At 45.9% G+C, this 22838-nt stretch overlaps 1 protein-coding gene across 1 annotated transcript in view; it reads right to left on the bottom strand.

The window, feature by feature from the left end:
- Positions 1-22838, bottom strand: part of LOC135896988 (salivary peroxidase/catechol oxidase-like) — a 122073-nt gene that overhangs the window by 61414 nt on the left and 37821 nt on the right. Inside the window, exons 2-6 of the mRNA XM_065425550.2 lie at positions 16196-16247; positions 9151-9302; positions 8408-8546; positions 7458-7663; positions 6619-6813 (exon numbers count right to left, since the gene is read on the bottom strand). Of these exons, the coding sequence (XP_065281622.2) occupies positions 6619-6813; positions 7458-7663; positions 8408-8546; positions 9151-9302; positions 16196-16206 (703 nt within the window). The 5' untranslated portion in view covers positions 16207-16247. The remainder of the gene's footprint in view (positions 1-6618; positions 6814-7457; positions 7664-8407; positions 8547-9150; positions 9303-16195; positions 16248-22838) is intronic.

The raw sequence follows: 22838 nt of genomic DNA, 5'->3' as shown, positions 1-22838 counted from the left end.
AGGTCTCCGACTATCTCCACTGAAATTGGAGCTGCTCGTCTACCGCTCGCGCCGCCGGCCCAAGCCTACAGCCGCATCGCGCCAATGTGACGACATAATCCTCTGTACGCAAGACGGCTCCTGCATTCCCCGACTCCCGAAGATACGCATCCTAGGCATGCATATAACAGCCAACGGGTCAAACATAGAAGCTATTCGCAAAATCGAAGGCAAGGTTACAGCGGCTACCCGCCTGATCAAACGCATTACAAACAAGCACACGGGCATGAAGGAGGACAGTGTCATGCGCCTCATACACTCTTTCGCAATCAGTCACATCACTTATGTGGCTGCCTTCCACAACTGGAATGTCACTGAAAGGGAGAAAATCAACACCCTTATACGCAAGACTTACAAGATCGCCCTTGGCCTACCGGAGTCCACAAGCACTGCTCGTCTGCTACAGCTGGGGGTATACAACACGCTTGAGGAAATTGTGGATGCGCAAAGAACCTCTCAACTCGAACGCATGTCTCTGACAGCCACGGGCCGCTACATCCTGCAGAAACTCGGCTTCAACTACCACGTCCAACACGGTCAGAAACAGGTCATTCCACCTGACCTCAGCGACACGCTGATTGTCGCCCCTATACCTCGAAACATGCACCCCGAATTTAATCGGGGCCGACGCCAGGCCCGTGCCAAGGCACTGCTGCGCTCCTTGGGTGGAAAGAGGACTACGCGCTTTGTAGACGCCGCAGAATACACACGAGAACACCGGTTCACGGCGGTAGTCGTAGACGTTAGCTCCCGGCTTACGCACGCGTGTAGTGTCGCAACAGAATACCCCGAAACAGCAGAAGAGGTAGCAATTGCGCTTGCGCTTACCGACCCCCTCTGCGAGGTAGTTTTTAGCGACTCACAATCCGCAGTTCGCAACTACGCGCGGGGGCGCATTTCCTCCGAAGCTCTCCAGATTCTAAGGAAAGCTGGTCGACAGCACTTAGATAACACCGCCATCATATGGTTTCCAGCGCACGTCGCCACCCCCACCGATGAGGGCCTCATTAACTTGAACGAGGTAGCACACCGCTCTGCGCGAGAACTGACCCGCCGCGCAGAATCGGAGACCGCCTCTTCGAGTTCAGAACTGCTGGCTCAAAACACGCGAGAACGCCTGGTCAGGTACAATGACATCACCAAGCACTACCAGCTAGGCAGGCGGTTGCTGCCCCCACCTCACCCCATGCTGAAACGTCGCCAGGCAGTCATCTGGCGACAATTGCAAACACAAACCTTCCCCAGTCCGGTGCGATTGCAGCACATTTTCCCCGCGCAATACCCGACTGCTCTTTGCAAATTATGTCAGGCAACTAGAGCGACGCTGTCACACATGTTGTGGGAGTGTCGGGTTACATCAGCTACAATGGCAGTAGCTCCGGAGGCTCTTGCGTCGAAGTGGGCCGCCGCTCTGCGCAGCTCCAACCTCAAGACACAAGAGTGGGCAGTCCAGCAAGCCCGAGAGGCGGCGACGAGGCAAGGCCTCGAAGTCCCCTCATGGGAGACCTGAGCCCGGGTCGTCAAATTTGCCGGATTCAGAATAAAGTTGTTTCCATCCATCCATCCGCCAGTAATGCATTTTTTCGAGTATAATACAATTCTTCTTGCGTGGCAAGATCACACTGTCGAGTCCTTTTAACACGTTTACGACGTCACTCTGCCAACTTTTCTCCCCTGTGGATTAGTTTAAGCGGCGCGTAACTTCCCGTTGCACGCCACCGCGATTTTCGGCCAGTAACCAGAAGGTAAGTAAGGGGAACCAGACCTATCAGAAACGCCGGCAGCCCTCTTCTCACCCGGGTATCTACATCGACTGTGCTGGCTCGAACCGACCGAGAGCCTCTGCAGTTATTTGGGCTCCTCGGCCGTTGTTAGTGCCCTGGATTAGAAAATATTGTCAAGGTAAGCAATTCTGTTCGTTTTGAAAACAAACAAAAAGGGACTTCCTTAAAACGAGGAAAGCGTTTGATTGGGCTTTTCAAACAACGCAGCGGTGACGTAGGTTGGGCGTCGTGAGACTGGAACAAAAGCAGCACGAAATAATTTCACATTATAGGGCATCTGACCTGTGCTGAATGCCAAAAGACTCATATACTTGATGTCCGCACGCGTTGATAAACCAAAGGTAAGTGTATTTTCTGTCAGATTCTATGTTGTATTTCGATACCAATTCAGGACTCTTATTTGCACAAAATGTCACACTAACTAGACCTTGCAACTGTCTATCCTGAAGGCCAAATGGTCATAACTATTCTGGAGCTCTCCACTAGACATCTTGGGTTTGGGCGTCAAATCTCATCCACCAATCACAAAAATTTTACGCACTGTGGGCTAAAGGCGACTGAGATTTAGGACTTCTCGCTTAGATCTCAACTTTGCTGAAATTGCCGTTCAGAACCGCTGCTGACGGACTGCGGACAGTTTTAACTTGGTTGTCTATATCGCTTTTGCTATATTATCGCCGTTTGATGAGTTCTCTCCATCGGCACTCGGATGCCTCGTCTGCTACCCGTACCATGTGATACGCCAGTCACTAAGTCGCTTCGATATTCTTCGTGAACACGTTGGAGGAAAGCGCATGACAACCTTTTAAATTCAATGCGCTGACTTGCTGAAGCGATGGCTTTTGCAATCGTCCCGCGAGGGATCACATCGTGGTAATGTGCGGTCTTCCGATTAGAACATTGCCAAAATTTTGCTTTGTTAAGCCTGTTAAGGCAGAAATAAAGCCACTAAAGCATATCACACCTCCGTGAAATACGACGAAATGCGTCCTGCTTAGTTGTAAATACAAACACGCGTTGCACCCTTCTCACTTGGAAGAGCTACAGATGTGCCTCCTGAATTACGTTTGAAAAATTTTAAGCAATAATGAGAGAATCGCTACTTTTAAACTTCGGTTTGAAAGCATCACTCTAAACTTCGCGCAAACGTGGTTACTTGGTGAACAATTTAAGAGATGCGCGCAAAGATAAAGATCTATTAGGCGTACGCCAAGAATTCAGCACTATTTGCTAGGGAACGCTTATAGGGCTGAAGTACAGGCATTCTAAGGATTACTGTACGAAGGACTATAAAACGCCTCAGATTTCCAAATATCCGCTTCAGTTTCTTTGGCAGAGGAAATATTAACAATACCAAACTGAGCAATCACTCATTATGTCAGACGGTAAAACATCAGTGTTCGTTTTAAGGCACAGACACCTACAAAGGAAAAGCTCCAAGTTGCGTTGGTTTCTAGAACAGGACTCAAGTAAACTGTGAACCCATTTAGCAAAAAGAATTGTCTGCGCTAAAAAATGTAACAGATTGCAGTTACGATTACTTCACTGAGAAGTGTATATGATTACATAGACCCTTCATTGCTCCCATAAAAAAGTCTAAGCAAGAAGCAGCTGAATATTTTTACGTAGCTTTCCTCTCCACCATTATTAAAATTGCACAAATGCAACAAGTAAAAAAAAGCTGACGCCTGGCCGTTTGCCTGCGTCTTCTGCAGCTATTCACACGTTAGATTTACTAGCACATTGCCTTGCAAAGTTATAGTCATTCATCTTTCCGTGCATACTTGTAGGACATCGGCCGCTACACTGAAAAGCTTACTCGATTGTCTCGCAGCAGGTTTGGGAAGGGCTGTAACGTACGAACATCGTAAGTTGGAATTACGGAAAGAATGTTGGGAAACGCGGAATCACCGTGAAGAAAGCTAAGTCTAACCCACTGGAAATGAGCCTTCTCGCGTGGCAGTGCTGCTGCCTCGTGAAAACTAAAGATCAGGAAGCTTAAAAGATGCGTGAAACCGCGACACAGTGCAAGCCAAGCGACTTGCCACTAAGACAAGAAAACAAATACTGAGCGGCGGGTTTGTCTGTTTGAATATGGATATTCGAGAGTTAGCTGCATGGCTGGATCGCCGGCGTTTTACTTTGATTTTCTCCAAAGTGCTCAAAGCTGCACCGCTTGTTAGGCTTGCCTTGTCAGTAAACGAACTTGTTACATGCAACTTGTTATTGGAATACGCAGCTGAACGACAGCTTGAGCTATCGCGTTAAAAGAAATAGTGGAATTATCACAAAACTACCAAAAAAACGTAATTTACTACAAGTAATTCATCACACGTGATTTGTTACGTACAAGTATCACTTTGGAAGCAAATTTATGTCATTTAGCTAACACTGAAACCGACATCCAACTAGGTTATAAATTCACTAAGTATTCTTTAAGTCACACAAGTACCATTGCAAACATTTCCAGTTCACTGCTACGTGCTACTAACAATTGATTCTAGACGTCTGTCTGTGTGTTGTACAGGTACAGGCTGAACAGGTGGTTTATTCGGTACATACATCCAAAATTGAAGAAAACTGTTTTGTTTTAAACTAACTAACTAAATCAGCTAAATGTCCGGAAGAGTACCTATTCTGAAACGGCCCTCATCACGTACTTCCATGAATACTGTGAGCCAAACTAAACATGCGGACTTCCACTTTACACACACACACACACACACACACACACACACACACGCATGTATGTATGTATGTATGTATGTATGTATGTATGTATGTATGTATGTATGTATGTATGTATGTATGTATGTATGTATGTATGTATGTATGCATGCATGCATGCATGCATGCATGTATGTATGTATGTATGTATGTATGTATGTATGTATGTATGTATGTATGTATGTATGTATGTATGTATGTATGTATGTATGTATGTATGTATGTATGTGATGTGCGTATGTATGTATGTATGTATGTATGTATGTATGTATGTATGTATGTATGTATGTATGTATGTATGTATGTATGTATGTATGTATGTATGTATACAATAGAGGCAATGGGATTAATTTTTTATAATCTTGTCAGCAGAAGCCAATAAACAAGGATACCAAGGGCAACACAGGGAAAATTGATTGTCCTTACTAAATCAATTAGGAAATGAAAAATAATCAAAGTGACAGTAGATGAAGAAACAGCTTGCTGAAGGTGGGGAACGAGCCCCCGTCTTCGCATTACGCGTGTGATGCTCTTCCAAATTAGCAACCACGGCGCCGTTTTGCCATCCACTTATTGGGGTATTTATGTGTTGCTGCTAGAACTAAACATAGGAGTACTTACCAGAGCCACCACTCACAAACCTTGGCGGGGGATGTGGAACATCCTTTCTGTCACAGGCGTCGCGAGTACGTGAATTTTGGGTGAAGGCAACTGGTGAGTAAACCCACACATGCTACCTGAAGGCATCGCAAGATTAAAATTCCTCTGCAACCTATGCGAAGGGTCACTGCGCCTTGACACGCGAAAGTATATTCATTCGTTTGCAACACGCGGATCTCGTCACCGTTATTCTCGCAGCTTACTTCCCTATTCGTCTCGCACGAACAATTTAAAACATTCAGTTTTTTCCACGCGCAATCCAGGAATGGATAGCTTAGCTTGCCAGTGTCTTTTTATCAGATACGCTCACCGCATTCGAGCATGCCCTGTCCGCCGTTTAAACATGGTGTGGTGTCTGTTCTAGCTTGTTATTGTGATGTGTTCACCCATTCTTTTTCAATGTGAGTGTCATGTTGCTTTTCATATGGTTGAACAGTGTTAAACCAATATTTTTTGTCAAGAATCCTACCACCTAGGCCTTATTGAAGACCCCAGTATACGCGTAAATAAACTGAATAAATAAATAAATAAGTAAATGTTGCCCTATTCGAGACCCTCGTTATGTACTGAACGAGAAAAAGGGGTGTTAACTAAGGGGCCCAATTTGTATTAATCATGTCATATGCCAACAAACAAAGACGCCAAGGACAACACTGGGGGAGTTACTTCTACATATTAATTGACTTGAAAAAGTGATAAATTAACGAAGACGAAAGTGGATGAAAAAAGTACTTGCTACAGGTGGGTAACGAGCCCACGTATTCGCATTACGCATGCGATGCTGTCCAAGTTAAGTTACCGCGGCGCCGTTTCCCGGTACACTTTTTGGGGTATTTATGTATTAGCCCAAGAACTAACCCTGGGAGTGTTAGCCAGCGCCACCACTCGCAAACCTTGGCGGCGGATGTGGAACATCCTTTCGGGAGAATTCACTCTTACCGAGTCACCCGTCGTGGTGGTGTGGTGGCTTTGGCATTGCGGTGCTGTTCTCGAGGCGGCCGCGTTTTGATAAGGGTGAGATGCAAAAACACCCGTTTACCGTGCACTGGGTGCCCGTTGAAGATCCCTATAATCACGTACAACTTAAGAACGCAGGAGAGGCCCCACCCAGATTACCAAAGCGCGGCAGCCGATTGCCTCCGCGACTGCACTAATAATCCTGCGGACGTGACTCGTCCCAGTTCGAAGCGCGGGCTGCCATGCACTCCATTGGCGTGGTCACCGGTGGTTCGGCTCATGAGGTTGCTCTAGAGTGCGCGCCCATTGGTGGAGGCTGGTGTGAATCCACCTTTGAGGCGCACATAACTTCTCAAGGTGTACCCTACTATAGTAGCTTAAGTTTAGTTTCACTGAGGAAAATTCTTTACACAAACGACAACAAAATTAATAAATCTTTGTAAACTCTTACCGAGCTCAAACTCGATGTACGACAATGGTACGAATGACACAAAGGTGATGTCATGGGTCAGGAACTGTCCAAAAATCATTGCCAGGTGGGTCAAATTCTCGTGCGTCACATTCTTCTGTTCATGAAGTCTCATCGAGATGAGACGGGCGCTCGGAAGTTGAGAGCCGTTGCAGGAAAGCCTGGGCTTCGATATTCCTGCGCATGATTACACATATGCATACAATGCAGCGCTGATAACTACTATCGATGACTGCTTGTGCACATCTGTGAGCGTTTACTCCAAGCGATAAGAGACCAAACGAATAAATATTTACTGCACCCACAATTAGGCAGCTATTTCCTTTACGTTATTTCCTCGTCTTCAATAAAGTTTCCCATAGACAGAACACCGCCAATTATACCTGACTGCCTTAGCAGTATGGCCCAGAATCCCACACTTTTTTTTTCGAGGGGGTTAGGACGCAGTGTCGGGGCAACACGGGAAGATCATCATCTCTAGCGATGGCTATTTGTTGTTTGTTATGACGGCCTTTCAGTATCGTCAATGGTAAAAAGAAAGTCTTTGTTCAATATCCTCAACAGGACTTGCTGAATAACGAAGAAAGAAAGGTGATTGTCACACCTAGCGCTAGTGAAGCGATGGTTGTTAACATTGTTATATATTTACCACGTCGCATGTCAGGTCACATACAAAGAAATAGCTTATCGTACCAGCTAGCTGGAGCAGGCACTTTAGTCATAATGGCATGGTGATAGTTCGTGACTCAGTTGACGTGTCCCGTTTCAAGAGGTGTATCCGCACTAGAGCTGTTGGCATGCTATCACGTTTTCGTACTCACCATCCGAGTAAGCAGGGCTGAGCACACGCCGCAGGCAGGAGTCGGTTTTACCCCAATCAGGGTGATCCACGTTGTTGCAGCTACCATCGATTTCCCGGTACGGCTTGGAAGCATTGCAAGGGGGCTCTGGCTCACACGTCAAAGAAGCGTTCAGCTTTGTCAGAATTTCGTTCCTAACTTCGGTCACATTACTGCAGTTCTGACCGCTGAAATGACAATAATAAATGTTCTTTTCCTTTACCTATTTCACAAGGTATAGAAAAGAAGCTATAGTTTACTTCAACGAACAATGCGCCCACATTGTTTGTCTTGGCGCAGGAGATACAAGCAGGTCACAATGTTCTGTCCTTGGTTCACAAAGGCTCTTTGCGTCGATTGTTCTGTCTGCTAGAAAGTGTCGTCAATGCATTGATGTATTCCGAATGACGTTCGTGTGCTTCGAAAATTCCACTTGTCACGCGCGTGTACATCCACTTCCTTTAGTAACTGAATATGCGTGGTGCTTCGAAAGTAGGAGAACGCACAAAATTCTGCATCAAAATAAGCTATGTAGCGTAATGAACTGAAGAAAAACCCTTTTGTGCGATATCACGGAGTCATCAGATGCGCATGACGGCGATATGATGCTGACGCTATATTTTATGAGTGATGATGTGGGCGTATTGGTGCGTCTCTGTGTGTATATATCATATTAGATAGCCTTGTCTTCCATATCCCAGAAGTATAGTGCCGATTTCTCCCCAGAAAACTATATTAAAGCACTAAGATTTTAGTCTACAAACTGTACAGCCTCTTCCGTACCTAATGCAATAAAATAAGGTTATCTGTTTTAGACACACTATTGTCATTTTTAAATAATTGTGGGCCCGAAGAAAATTGCTGCTGCTCTTTACCGTTTTGAGAATTTCAGCATGAAGCGAATAAATGCTTCATCAATAAAGGAACATCACCTTTTTATCATCGGCTCGATTTCTCTGAAAGCATTCTTAATCGCTTCAATTCGCTGCGCCGTTTCATTCTCCAGCTGCGTCTTGATATTTTGGAAAAAGGGGCACCCGTCTCTTGGCAGGGCATGGTAAGCACTCGCCCCTGAAAGAAGAAACGTTAGTGAACGACGCCATACAGCACAAAAAATGCATTTATTTACGAACTCGTACAGAAACAATTAAGTATTACGGGGTCGAGAAACGTGTTGCGTTGCAAGACATGCAAGCAGTATAGCGGAGCCCGCGCAGTCACATGGGCGACACCACCATGATAATCCCTTGCCGCCTATACTACGTGCGGCAGTTATAAGCACCGTGCCATTGACATGGTTGTCATGGTTCCGGAATTCATGGTGTGCAGTGGACAGTAAAACGTGCGAGAGAGTGGATGAGAAATATTAAAGCCTGTCAGGCCATATAGTTGCACAAGAGGTTGAAGGAAGAACATCCGCTGACGATGTTGAAACGAAATCTCTAATCATCATCCCCTCACACGAGCGAAGGACATGCGACCATTGATGTATTGCGTAAAAACGCTTGCGAATAGCCATCATTATCATCACCACACATACACTTCGAACAGAGGTAAAGAAAAGTATTCCTCTCAGAGATTAGAAAAAAAAAGAAATTGAGTTGACTAATCTTAACATTTGCACAAATCAATATTTAAAATTGAAACATACAACTGCTGCTTCACATACTCTTACCCCCAACGCCGCTGTCATCTCTTGGCATAACGTATTTTATTTTCTCAACTAGCTCCATTCTTTCCTCTGCATGTAGGTCTGCGTATCTCCAGAATGTGCGCATTGCAGAGGTCCCCGAAACTACCAGCCAAAGGAGGACGAGGGGAAGTCGCCTGCAAATGGATGTGCGTGCAACAAAAAGCAGGTGTAATGGCAGAGCTTCATTGATTGCATATAGGACGATTATAGCTTCCTTAAAATTGACCAGAGAAACTTAAGGCCACTTACGTCCGGAAATGCCAATGTACTGGAGTCCCTTTGATGAAATATTTTCCATTCATGCTTTCTACATATATTAAGGTTCTTTCAGTTGATTGGGTGTGCGTTTGCGCATGCATTTACTACAGAGCGGCTCAGCTTATACACGCGTGACATGGCATCGAGAGTCTATTAAACTTGACAGAGTACCAAATAAATTCAAACAGCAAGTGACGCGCGGGAGAAAGCACGTTTATTTCGCACACTAAAGACGTGGCGCCACCATTTCCCCATTGGCTGCGCCGTCACTTGGCCGATGTCCGCGACGTGACGCATCCAATGAGGCATGCCCTACGCTACACCTCTAGTCAGGCCGATGGCTGCTACGCGACGTATTCAATTCCGACTGCCCTACGCCAGACCGCTAGTCAGCCCAACGGCCTGCGACGTGACGAGCCCAATGGTACACGCACTACCCAACGCCTGTAGTAAGATGGCTGCGACATGACGTGGCCAATGATGTACGCAATACGGTACACCTGTAGTAAGCACGATGGCTGCGACGTCGCGTGCCCAATGATACACGCACTATACCACGTCTGTAAGATCAATGGTTGTCATGTTACATGCCAGGGATACACGCACTGTGCCACGCCTTTAGTCAGCGAGATGGCTGCGACGTCACATGTCCAATGACGTACGCAGTACGCCACACCTGTGTAGTAGGCCCAATGGCTGCGACGGAATGTGTCCGATGATGCACGCACTACAACATGCCTGTAGTCAGCCAGATGGCGGCAACGTCACGTGCGCAATAATACATGCAATACCCCACGCCTGCAGTCAGCCAGATGGTTGCGACGTGACGTGTCCACTGATGCACCTGCTAGGTCACGCCTGTACTCAGCTGGTTAAATGCGACGTGACATGCCAGTGATGCACGCACTATGCAACGCCTATAGTCAGCCAGATGGTTGCGACGTAAAATGCTCAGTAATACAGGCACCAGCCAACGCCTGTAGTCCGCCCGATTAATATGACGTGACATGACAGTGATGCACGCACTACGCAACGCCTGTAGTCAGCCAGAAGGCGTGACGTCACGTGCGCAATAATACACTGGCTACCCCACGACTGTAGTGAGCCAGATGGCTGCGACGTGATGTGCCCAATGATGCACGACCTACACCACGTCTGCAGCCAGCCCGATGGCTGTGACGTGACATGCCGTTGATGCACGCATTACGCAACGCGTGTATCCAGCCAGACGGCTGGGACCTCACGTTCTGAATAATACACGCAGTACCCCGCGCCTGTAGTTAGCCAGATAGTTGCGACGTGACGTGTCCAGTGATGCACCTACTTGACCACATCTGTAGCGAGCCCGATGGCTTTGACGTGACATGGCAGTGATGCACGCACCATGCCATGCTTGTAGTCAGCCCGATGGCTGCGACATGACGTGTCCAATGATGTACGCAATACGCCACGGCTGTAGTCAGCCCGATGACTGCGACGGTTCGGGTCCAATGATGCACGCACTACACGACATCTGCAGTCAGCCCGATGCCTGTGACATGATATGCCAGTGATGCACGCCCTACCCCACGCTTGTAGTCAGTAGATGGCTGCGACTTGACGTGTCCAGCGATGTATGCAATACGCCATACCTGTAGTAATCCCGATGGCTGTGACGTGACGGGCCCAGTGATGCATGCACTACACCACGTCTGTAGTCAGCCAGACGGTTGCGACCTGACGTGTCCTGTGATGCATCTACTGCGCCACGCCAGTAGTCAGCTTGATGGCTGCAACGTTACGGGCCCAATGATGCAGGCATTGCACCATGCCTGTAGTGAGCAAAATGGATGCCACGTTACGTGCCCAATGATGCAGGTATTACACCACGTCTGTAGTCAGCCCGATGGCTGTGACGTTACGGGCTCAATCATACATGCCCTACCCCACGCCTGTAGTTATCGAGATAGTTGCTACGTCACGTGTAAAATAATGCGCCTACGACGCGACGCATGTAGTCAACCCGGTGACTGCAACGTGAAGTGTCCAATGACGCACGCAGCAGGTGCCCCTGCGTCAGTCAGATGGTAGCGACGCTACGTGTGCAATGCTACACGTGCTCCACCACGCCTGTAGTGAACCAGATGGCTGCGTCGTTTAATAATATACGCTCTACACGAAGCCTGTAGTCAGCCAGATGGTTGCGGCCTCACGTGTCTAATGATGCAACTACTACGCCACGCCTGTAGACAGCCCGAAGGCTGCAACGTAACGTCCCAATGATGCAGGCATTCCACCACATCTGTAGTCAGTCCGATGGCTGTGACATGACATGACACTAATGCACGAACTATGCCACGCCTCTATTCAGCCAAATGGCTTTGACGTTACGTGCTCAATAATACACGCACTACCCCACGCCTGTAGTCAACCAGATGGTTGCAACGTGACGTGCAATATGACGCACCCACTACGCCAGCCCGATGGCTGTGACGTGACATGGCAGTGATGCACGCACCATGCCATGCTTGTAGTCAGCCCGATGGCTGCGACATGACGTGTCCAATGATGTACGCAATACGCCACGGCTGTAGTCAGCCCGATGACTGCGACGGTTCGGGTCCAATGATGCACGCACTACACGACATCTGCAGTCAGCCCGATGCCTGTGACATGATATGCCAGTGATGCACGCCCTACCCCACGCCTGTAGTCAGTAGATGGCTGCGACTTGACGTGTCCAGCGATGTATGCAATACGCCATACCTGTAGTAATCCCGATGGCTGTGACGTGACGGGCCCAGTGATGCATGCACTACACCACGTCTGTAGTCAGCCAGACGGTTGCGACCTGACGTGTCCTGTGATGCATCTACTGCGCCACGCCAGTAGTCAGCTTGATGGCTGCAACGTTACGGGCCCAATGATGCAGGCATTGCACCATGCCTGTAGTGAGCAAAATGGATGCCACGTTACGTGCCCAATGATGCAGGTATTACACCACGTCTGTAGTCAGCCCGATGGCTGTGACGTTACGGGCTCAATCATACATGCCCTACCCCACGCCTGTAGTTATCGAGATAGTTGCTACGTCACGTGTAAAATAATGCGCCTACGACGCGACGCATGTAGTCAACCCGGTGACTGCAACGTGAAGTGTCCAATGACGCACGCAGCAGGTGCCCCTGCGTCAGTCAGATGGTAGCGACGCTACGTGTGCAATGCTACACGTGCTCCGCCACGCCTGTAGTGAACCAGATGGCTGCGTCGTTTAATAATATACGCTCTACACAAAGCCTGTAGTCAGCCAGATGGTTGCGGCCTCACGTGTCTAATGATGCAACTACTACGCCACGCCTGTAGACAGCCCGAAGGCTGCAACGTAACGTCCCAATGATGCAGGCATTCCACCACATCTGTAGTCAGTCCGATGGCTGTGACATGACATGACACTAATGCACGAACTATGCCACGCCTCTATTCAGCCAAATGGCTTTGACGTTACGTGCTCAATAATACACGCACTACCCCACGCCTGTAGTCAACCAGATGGTTGCAACGTGACGTGCAATATGACGCACCCACTACGCCAGCCCGATGGCTGTGACGTGACGTGTCCAATGACGCACAAGGTACACCTGTAGTCAGCCGGATGGTAGCGACGTTACGTGTAAAATGGTGCAGACACTACGCCACGTCTGTAGTGAGCTAGATGGCGATGACTTGACGTGTGCAATGATGCACCCACTACCCTACGCCTGTAGTCAGCCGGATGACTACTTCGTGACCTGTGCAATGCCACACTCACTAGGTACACCTGTAGTCAGCCAGATGGTAGCGACATTACGTGTACAATGGTGCATGCTCTGCGCAACGTCTGTATGAGCCAGAGGGTTGCGACGTCTTGTGCTTAATAATACATGCACTACCCCATGCCTGTAGTTTGCCAGATGGCTTGGTCGTGACGGGTCCATCGATGCAGCCCCTACGCCACGCCTGTAGACAGCCCGATGGCTTCGACGTGACGTGTCCAATGACGCACGCACCAGGTACACCTGTTGTCAGCCATATGAAAGCGACATTACGTGTCCAATGATGCACCCACTACCCCACGTCTGCAGTCAGTAAGATGGCTGCGACTTGACGTGTCCAATGACGAACCCACCAGGTACACCAGTAGTCAGCTACATGGAAGCGACATTACGCGTCCAATGGTGCGCGCACTACGCCACGTCTGTAGCGAGCCATTTGGCTGCGACGTGACGTGTCCAGTGATGCACCTACTAGGCCACGCCTGTAGCCAGCCCGATGACTGTCCAAAGACACACGCACCCCGTACACCTGTGTCCAATGTTGCACGCACTACGCCGCGTCTGTAGTGAGCAAGATGGTTGCGACATCTCGTGCTTAATACTCGTACTGCCCCACGCCAGTAGTCTGCCAGATGGTTTCGACGTGACTTGTCTGATGCCGCACGCACAAGGTACACCAGTAGGCAGCCGGATGGTAGTGAATTTACGTGTACATTGGTGCACGCACTACGCCACGCCTGTAGTCAGTCAGATTGCTGTGAGGTGACGTGTTCAATGGAGCACCCATTACGCCACGCCTGTAGTCAGCCCCATGGCTGCGACGTGACGTGTCAAATGATACACGCACCAGGTACACCTGTATTCAGCCAGGTGGTAGTGACGTTACATGCCCAATAGTGCACGCACTACGTCACGTCTGTATTGGTCAGATGGCTGCGACGTCTCATGCTTAATACATGCACTACCCTAAGCCTGTAGTCTGCCCAATGGCGTGGACGTGACGGGTACAATGATACATCCACTACGCCAAGCCTGTAGTCAGTCCGATGGCTGCGACGTGAAGTGTCCAATGACGCAGGCACCATGTACACCTGTAGTCAGCGAGATGGTAGCGATGTTACGTGTCCATTGGTGCAGGCACTATGCCACGCCTGTAGTCCGTCAGATGGCTGCAACGCGACATGTGCAATGATGCACCAACTACGGAACGCCTGTTGTCAGCCCGATGGCTGTGACATGACTGGTCCAATGACGCACGCACCAGCTACGCCTGTAGTCAGCCGGATAGTAGTGACGTTACGTGTCCAATGGCACACGCACTACGCCACGCCTGTTGTGAGTGCGATGGCTGCGACCTGACGTGTCGAACGATGCAGCCACTACGCAACACGTGTATTCAGTCTGATGAATGCGAGGTGACGTGTCCAATGATGCATCCACTACGCCACGCCTGTAGTCAGCCCAATAGCTACGACGTGACGTGTCCAGTGACACATGCACTACGCCTCACCTTTACTCGACAGTCAGAACAGTGCAGCCACCGTGGCGTCGGCGAAGCGTGCTGGTCTTGCATTCCGGATGCCCAACTTCAGTTGCCACCCAGACCGAAATGTACCAGTTTTTTTTTATTCGAAACTAATGTTTTAATTTCTTTACAGGAAGCTTCCTGAGAAATCTGACGTCAATTGGTGCATTTTTGGCATGCCGTTTTGCCTTTTGCACCATTGGCAATTTTTGGTGCCATCGATCGGTCGCGCTAATTACGCCGACACGTTTTCGCGTACTGGGCATGCACTGCTTTCGCATTATAGAATCAATGAGTGCCAAAAAGTGGCCGCTTTTTCTCATATATATTTAGCGATAGTCTTCCTTATTTACTTGTTAAAGGCGTCCCTCCAAAACAAAAAGGTTTCTTTTAAACTTCCGCTCTTAACGCTATTTTCACTAGGCATTGCGTTCTTTCAAAATAGCACAATCGCTATTTACACTACGGCTAAAAAAACGCTCAGATTAACTGAAACCAACTTCTGTGAGCAACTGAAAGACGAGTATTTTGCCAGCAGTGGTTTAATGCGTTATTGAATTCTGTTAGCAAGAGATGGCGTGGCCGGGGACTTTTCACTTAAAAAAAATCTGCAAATTTTAGCGAATTTCAGGGCTCTGAATTCATGTACTCCAACAGCAGGGGTCTGTCACGGAGGATGCCGCCACATCTCAAAGACATTGGAACCCACACATGGTCGCCTTTATTCGTTACAGTATTAATTGCTGCGAAATCCAAAACATGTGCGCTGATGCGACTACTTATTGATTCTGCGTGCCACACAAATCAAGAACCTCCAACATTTCTGGTTAGCGCTTGTATGGCGTGTATTGTGGAGTAAGGAAGCGTGCGAGTTACTTGACCTAATGTGTACTTTTTGCCATTGTTACATATGCTTCGCTAGATATTTCAATTGGCTTGTTTTTGAGTGATCTGGCACTTGTTAGGCGTTTATTGTGGAATGAAGGAAAATTCGACACAACTTACGATGCTATAGCATGTTTATTCTTGCTTTTCGTACTTTTCCCGAGTTTTGAATCAGCACGTCTTAGTGCACCGACCCTTATGCCAATTTCCTTCCACTTTGCAGATTTTATGAAAGAATTCAACTAACCGCACTGTGTGCATTGCTGCTAAGATAGCGAGTCATAAACTAATTGCCTGAATTTTGGAAAGATCGCAGCAGTTTCAGTTATTCGTAATATGCAGGAACGTTACAGAACATGCTCTAAAGCTTGTAAGAGTATATTCGTGCATTAGAGAGACACGATGTACGCTGAGTTTTTATATATGTGACCATAATGTCGTTCAGCATCACGGTTATGTTGGAAAACCGTAAACACAGCACACGGTAAATCAAGCAGTGCTATCTAACTGCACGTGAACAAAGCAACATTTTATAGTAGTAGGTGACTGTGTAGAGAGCAGTGCTTACCTTCGTAACATTGCACTAAGGATCACAGTTTTTATCCAACAGGCTTGCTGACCTGAAAGATGAAGGACACATGGTTCTGCTTATTGCGCCCTGCTAGTTTGATGTAGTTAAGACATGCTCCTGTTTGATATCTACATTGTTCAGTGTGTCTTGACCGAGATTAGGGACACGTGTTCCGAGCGTTAAATTTACTAGGAACGTCAAAGCCTCTAGAACTCCAGTGTGCTGGCTGAGGCTACCGTTCATCAAGTGTCAGCACTGACCTTCAATTTTCCCAGTAACAAGAAAGCTGTGAGCAAACCATTCGCGCACGTCTGACGGGGAAGATAGTAATACAAGAAATGCCGCAGAGGCAAGCAATTGATCGCGCAGAAGGAAAATGCGTGGCACTCTCTTGGCAAAAGAAATGAGCGTTTGGGGTTGTAGCGAATTGTAAAAATTGTCCACACACTAAGCGAACATCCAGAAATGGAATTTCAAACTGAAGTGTTATGGGCAATAAGCCACCCGGCAAAGAGGTCAAACGTGAAATTATTCACTGTGAAGCTGCTGTGATGGCCATTGGTTTACAACTCGTGATAACCATAGGACACTGTCAACAGCGCAGAGACCGCTTTCCTGGAAAACATATCGGTACCTATTCCTTTCCTGCTCTTTGTAGAATAAGTAGCTCGTGCTAGTCAAACCGTTTGATACATAATTTATATCATTGAAAACGACCTAATTCACTGCTTGGGCTTTAAAGTAGGCACGTTGTGCATGGACACAACGCAACATCAGCTGGAGTATGTGGCTGGCCGGCATGAAACTATTTTATGCTTGTTGCTGCCAATTCTGAAGTTGTTTTCCCATCCACGTTACACTTACTTCAAAGTATAGGTGATAATAATAAATAAACGAATAGGTAATTAAATTAGAACGTTAGGCGTATATTTTAGAGAACAAGATATCACGTTAAAATGGTTCTATTATTTAGCACGTTAAATAGGAGTACTGGACTGGTGCGCCGTCAGTGTTCGCATCTTGCTGGGCCGGGTTGTTATTACAGTTTAATTCCATTGTCTACTCTTCGATGAATTCCGCAATTGCTTCATGGACAAGCACAAAAAAAAACACCTCAACAGAAAGTCCTTGAGAAGAACTTGAGTTTGGCCTACTTCGCCCGTGTCGTCGTTTGGCGTTCCCTTCCCCTGTCCACATCTTTTTTAGCGTCAATATGACATACATGAAAGTGCTTGAAATAAAAAATCCGCGGGTTGTTGGCACAGCTACATAATATTCTATTACTGTAGATTCATTCCACAATAAATATTATTTTCCAATCAAATCTGAATGTTATTATAATCCCTGGCAGCAGTGGCAGCAGTGGCGTGAACAGCACTGGAGCATCCGCATGGACTGACAGCAATATCTTTTTGCTGCAGGTTCGGTAATCAGTTCGTTCTGATCATCCGTCTTCTATCTACATCCTGGGCCTACCTGCCACGTGCGGTCAAGTTTCGCCCTTCGGCCGCTACCCCGAGCAAAGCGCTGACCACAAGACGACACGTGCGGACTGTTCCTAGCTGCTGGTTTGCTGAAGCATTTTGACGTCATCAGCGAAAAGGCTACAAATACCGGGACCTTGTTGGACACCGACCAAATGGCAGCAGTGGCGTGAACAGCACTGGAGCATCCGCATGGACTGACAGCAATATCTTTTTGCTGCAGGTTGGTGACATCTGTTTACTCCTTTGTAACTTCGTCACTACACTTGAAATTGTGCCACGCCACTGCTGCCATACGATAGCATACCAGTGTTTGTTGTAACTTACTGTTTGTTATCATGGCAAAAATAAGCAAAGAATTGGTATCTGCCCTTGAGGACCTGAAGAAAGAAATTAGGATCGACCTCAAGAATTTGAAAGATTCTCTGGAACGAGACTTTCGAAATGAACTCAGAGAAATAAAAGCTAATCTAAAGTCTACTGATGACAAATTTGATGAGATGGTAACTAATCTGAAAGCAGTTCTAGAAGAAAATAAACGCTTGCGCACTGAAAATGACAACCTAAAGTCACGTTGTGATCAAATAGGAAGTCAAGCGAAATCTAACGAGTCTCGAATCGTGGACTGCGAACAGTACTCGCGAAACGCCAATATAGAAATAAAAGGAATACCAGTGAATGCTAATGAAAAACTGACGGAAATCATGATGAAGCTTGGTGACTGCATTGGGGAACCCATATCACCGTCTGATATTGATGTGTGCCACCGGGTTTCAACACCAGGAAGCCAAACTGGAAAGAGTATTATTGTCCAGTTTGCACTCCGACGTAAACGAAATGCTGTGCTGGAGAAAGGAAGACGAAAGCGCCTAACGGCTAATGAACTTGGGTTTTCTGAATCTGTTCCCATTTACGTCAATGAGCACCTGTGTCCTGAAAGGAAGCGCCTCCTTGCGCAGGCAATCGCCAAAAAGCGTGAAACGAACTGGAAGTTTGTTTGGGTGCGTGATGGGCATATTTATGCCCGCAAATCTGAAAATAGTGCCAGACTAAGGATCACTAGCTCGAATGATCTGAATAAAATAAGCAAAAAAAAATCATGGATGCCCCCATAAGATGCATCGAACTTCCTTCTATCGCAGATCTAAATAGCGTTTACTGTGAAAATAGCGTTGGTGTTTTTCATATGAACTGTCGTTCTGTGTGCAACAAGACTGATGAAATACATAGCCTGTTTACTTCCCTTAATTTTTCATTCCATGCAATAATGTTTACTGAAACCTGGTACCACGATGATTCAACATACTTTGTGTTAGACAATTATACTCACTTCGCTAATAACAGGGAAACTCGAAGAGGTGGTGGTGTATCGCTGCAAATTGTGAATTCGCTTCCTGCAACAATACTTGAGAAATTCACGTTCTGCACTCCGGACTGTGAAGTGTTAACCGTTCAGAGCGACAAAAATATATTTTGTGTTGTCTACCGCCCTCCAGACGGAAAACTTGAAAGTTTTTTTTCATCGTTAGAAGCACTCTTTGATTATGTGTCTATAAATGAGCACGTGTTATACCTTTCCGGTGATATGAATATTGATATGCGAACCGCGTCACCAGAGCAGACAGAATTTGCTTCTTTATTTGATTCTTACGCTCTTGTGAATGTAATTACTGTTCCAACGCGCGTAACTTGTTCCACTTCAACTACTTTAGATTTAATTATCACTAACAAAGATAAAAGCACTATAACTTCCGGAACTTTGATAACTGACATCAGTGATCATTTTCCAGTATTTTCCTTTATTGCTAATACCAACCCTAAACATGCCTCTAAATCACCGGTGTCTTATTATCGCTGCATTGATTCGAAATCCCTCGACACCTTTCGTAATGAAATATGTACAGCCAACTTTTCCCATATATTGTCGCTACCTGACGCAGATGTTGCGTACGATGCACTAATGATTGTGTTAAACCAAATATATCAAAACTGCTTTCCTTTAAAATGCTGTCGCAAACGAAAATCAAAGAAACCATGGATTACGAATGCCTTATTGAAAAAAATAGAAAGAAGAACGAAACTATATGCGCAATTCATTAAATCCAAGGATCCCGTGAAATTTTCTCAATATAAGAAATATCGCAATATCTTGAACAAAGAACTACATCAAGCCAAGTACGAATACTTCAGCTATTCGTTATCAGATAATTCTAGCACGAACCCTCAGCATCGATGGCATGAACTAGGTAAACTGCTTGGACGTCGCTACAACAGTGGTCCAAACTGCATTATGCGCGATGGTGCTGTGCTGACAGGGAAGGATCTCTCAAATGCTTTTAATGATTTCTTTGTGAATATCACAAATACAGCAAGCTCTCCTATTAATTCACCAAACACGTCAATTCACCAAGCACCAGGAGTCTCGATGTCGATGTTTATGCCCCCTACAAACGAAAATGAAATAATTTCTGTATTCAGAAATCTTAAAAACAGTAGGGCTTTAGATATTAACGGTTTTCAAATAAAACCTCTAAAGTATGTAATTGATTTGCTAGCCCCAATATTAACACACATATTCAACCTTTGTCTCGGTAGTGGAGTATTTCCTAAGCAGATGCAGATTGCAAAAGTTATCGTGATACACAAAGGAGGCGATACCTCTGAACTGTCAAATTATAGGCCAATTTCTATTCTACCGGTAATTTCTAAAGGCATAGAAAAAATTATTCACACGAGAATAACGAATTTCTTAGATAAGCATTCCGTTTTGTCGAATGATCAGTTCGGGTTCAGACCAAAAAGATCCACTGAGTTGGCACTGCTCAAGCAAAAGGAACTCATCATAAATGCATTTGAAGACAAGCTCCTTGTCCTCGGAATTTATATTGACTTTTCGAAAGCCTTTGATTTAATCAATCATGACTTGTTAGTAAATAAACTAAACCACTACGGTATAAGAGGGATTCCTAATTCTTTGATACGGTCATACCTTCAACATCGTAAACAAATTGTAGCACACAATGAAGCTCTGTCTGATGGCCAATACATAAGATCGGGCGTGCCGCAAGGCAGCATCTTAGGCCCTTTGTTGTTTTTAGTTTACTTAAATGATATATTTTACACTAAGCTACCGGTGAACCTTACTGCCTACGCTGATGACCTTACGGTGCTCATTACGGGTAGTAGAGAAAATGACTTATCCTGTAGTAGAGAAAATGACTTATCCAATGAGTTCTTGCAATATATGTGTCAGTGGTCGCAGGAAAATTACCTAAAGGTGAACACAAGCAAAACTAAAGCCATAGTATTTCGAGCGAAAAACAAAGTTGTAAAGGATATTATGCTTAAGTTTGAGAACAACTATATTGAAATCGTGCGTACTATCAAGTGTCTGGGAGTAACCTTCTCGGAATCGCTTAATTGGGATGCCCAAATTAATAACGTAAGATCAAAAAGGAATAAAGTGAATGGGGTGCTATGTCGTCAACGGTATGTGCTATCAACAAAAATTAAACTATTAATCTACAATGCTTTCTCAGTTCCAATACTTAACTATTGCCACACTGTCTGGGGCACAAGTACGAAGCATAATTTATCCAAGATTACTCTTACCCAGAAACGTGCGATAAGATTAATTGCTAACATACCATGGTATGCCCACACAGAAAGCTATTATTCCGAGTTTAGCATCATTCAAGCGCCTAATCTTTATGCCTTCAGATTAATTCTTATGTACAAGAATGCTATTAGAACAAACAACACAGATATGTTGACACTGTTCAACCTTCAAAGCAATGTGCCCATGTACAATGTACGCCGTTGCACCACTTGGTCTACACCGTTTTGTCGGACTGTGTACCGATTTCAATCAAGCGCCTATAAACTTCCCTGTTACCTTAACACACTTGAACATAATAACATCTCCCTGGAAGAAATATCGAAAAATAAGTTAATTAGTGTTTTGCCGCTCCTGCACTAATGTATAGTGTTTCGTTCTGTTTTTGTATGTCGCGCTATTGTTTCTTACGTCACACAATGTTAACAAATGCGCTAAGGCTGTTGTCGATTTTGTACGTATATTTTCTTACTGATCCCTACTGTATTTTTTGCCCTTGTAAGTTCACAAATTTCGCAATGTATTCCAATGTGTCTAGTATTTCTCTGCGTTTGTCATGAATAAGCTGCTTCTCGTCATACTGTCATGTGGGGCGTAATGGGGTTTTTTTTCAAGCCGCTGCATGCGGCTTTTACCCTTACGTCCGCTCTCATTCTGTATTCTGTGGAAAGAGAGAAATAAAGATTATTATTATTATTATTAAAAAAAATATACGGCGAAGACAGTTAAAATGAAAACGGACTGAACAGTTCAGCAGTCTACCAGTGCGCTCTACGGAAAACCGGGAACCATAACGCGGAAATAAATTCCGTAGAGATTACGGATAACTATGCTTGTTTAGTTTACACGGAACGAGGACCCATGACACAAGATTGTGAGGGGACCGCATGTTGCAGAATACTAAATGAAATTGGTAAAGCACGTGGTTTTACTCATTAGATACCACTCCATTTTTCTGCGTGTTCGGGAGCTTAAAGGCTCCTTAGCTTCAAACCGGCAGTAGGGAAATGATCCCGCAGTTTCAAAACGAAAGTAGCCACTCTTTTGCTCGGCAGTGCATCTGCAAAGAGTTCACCGGAAGATTCATCCAAGGTACATGTGTTCCAGCTTATTACATTACATAATATGTGACCGTCTCTCTGAAAGCCGGTGATATGTGCAAATATCTGGAAAGAGACGCTGCTCCTCTTGTCTGAGGCTGTTCTCAATGATATGAGATGTCTCTTGAACGTAAGACTAGGTCTGTGGCACTTCATCAATTCAGCGGTTTGTACAAAGCTAGATTTTGACCATTCGAGAAACATAGGTCGGCAGCATCGATGACTGCACTTAGTTTTTTGCGTAGTATATATACGATCTCATATTCGCAAAGCGACTCATTCTGATGCGCAATAATTTTACCACAAGTTATTTTAGACAGGGCGAAGATTGCAGAGATTTTATAGAAAAGCAACTACGGAGTCTTTCCTTTGTGGATTCTGTACACCCACACCAGACTGCGGTTTCAATTGCCTAAGCACTCTTGCGCAGTGTCGACTTC

The sequence above is a fragment of the Dermacentor albipictus genome, chromosome 7, assembly GCF_038994185.2.
Source record: "Dermacentor albipictus isolate Rhodes 1998 colony chromosome 7, USDA_Dalb.pri_finalv2, whole genome shotgun sequence".
NCBI lineage: Eukaryota > Metazoa > Arthropoda > Arachnida > Ixodida > Ixodidae > Dermacentor > Dermacentor albipictus.
Note: the sequence above shows the minus strand (reverse complement) of the source record. Positions and strands in the feature narration are given on the sequence as shown.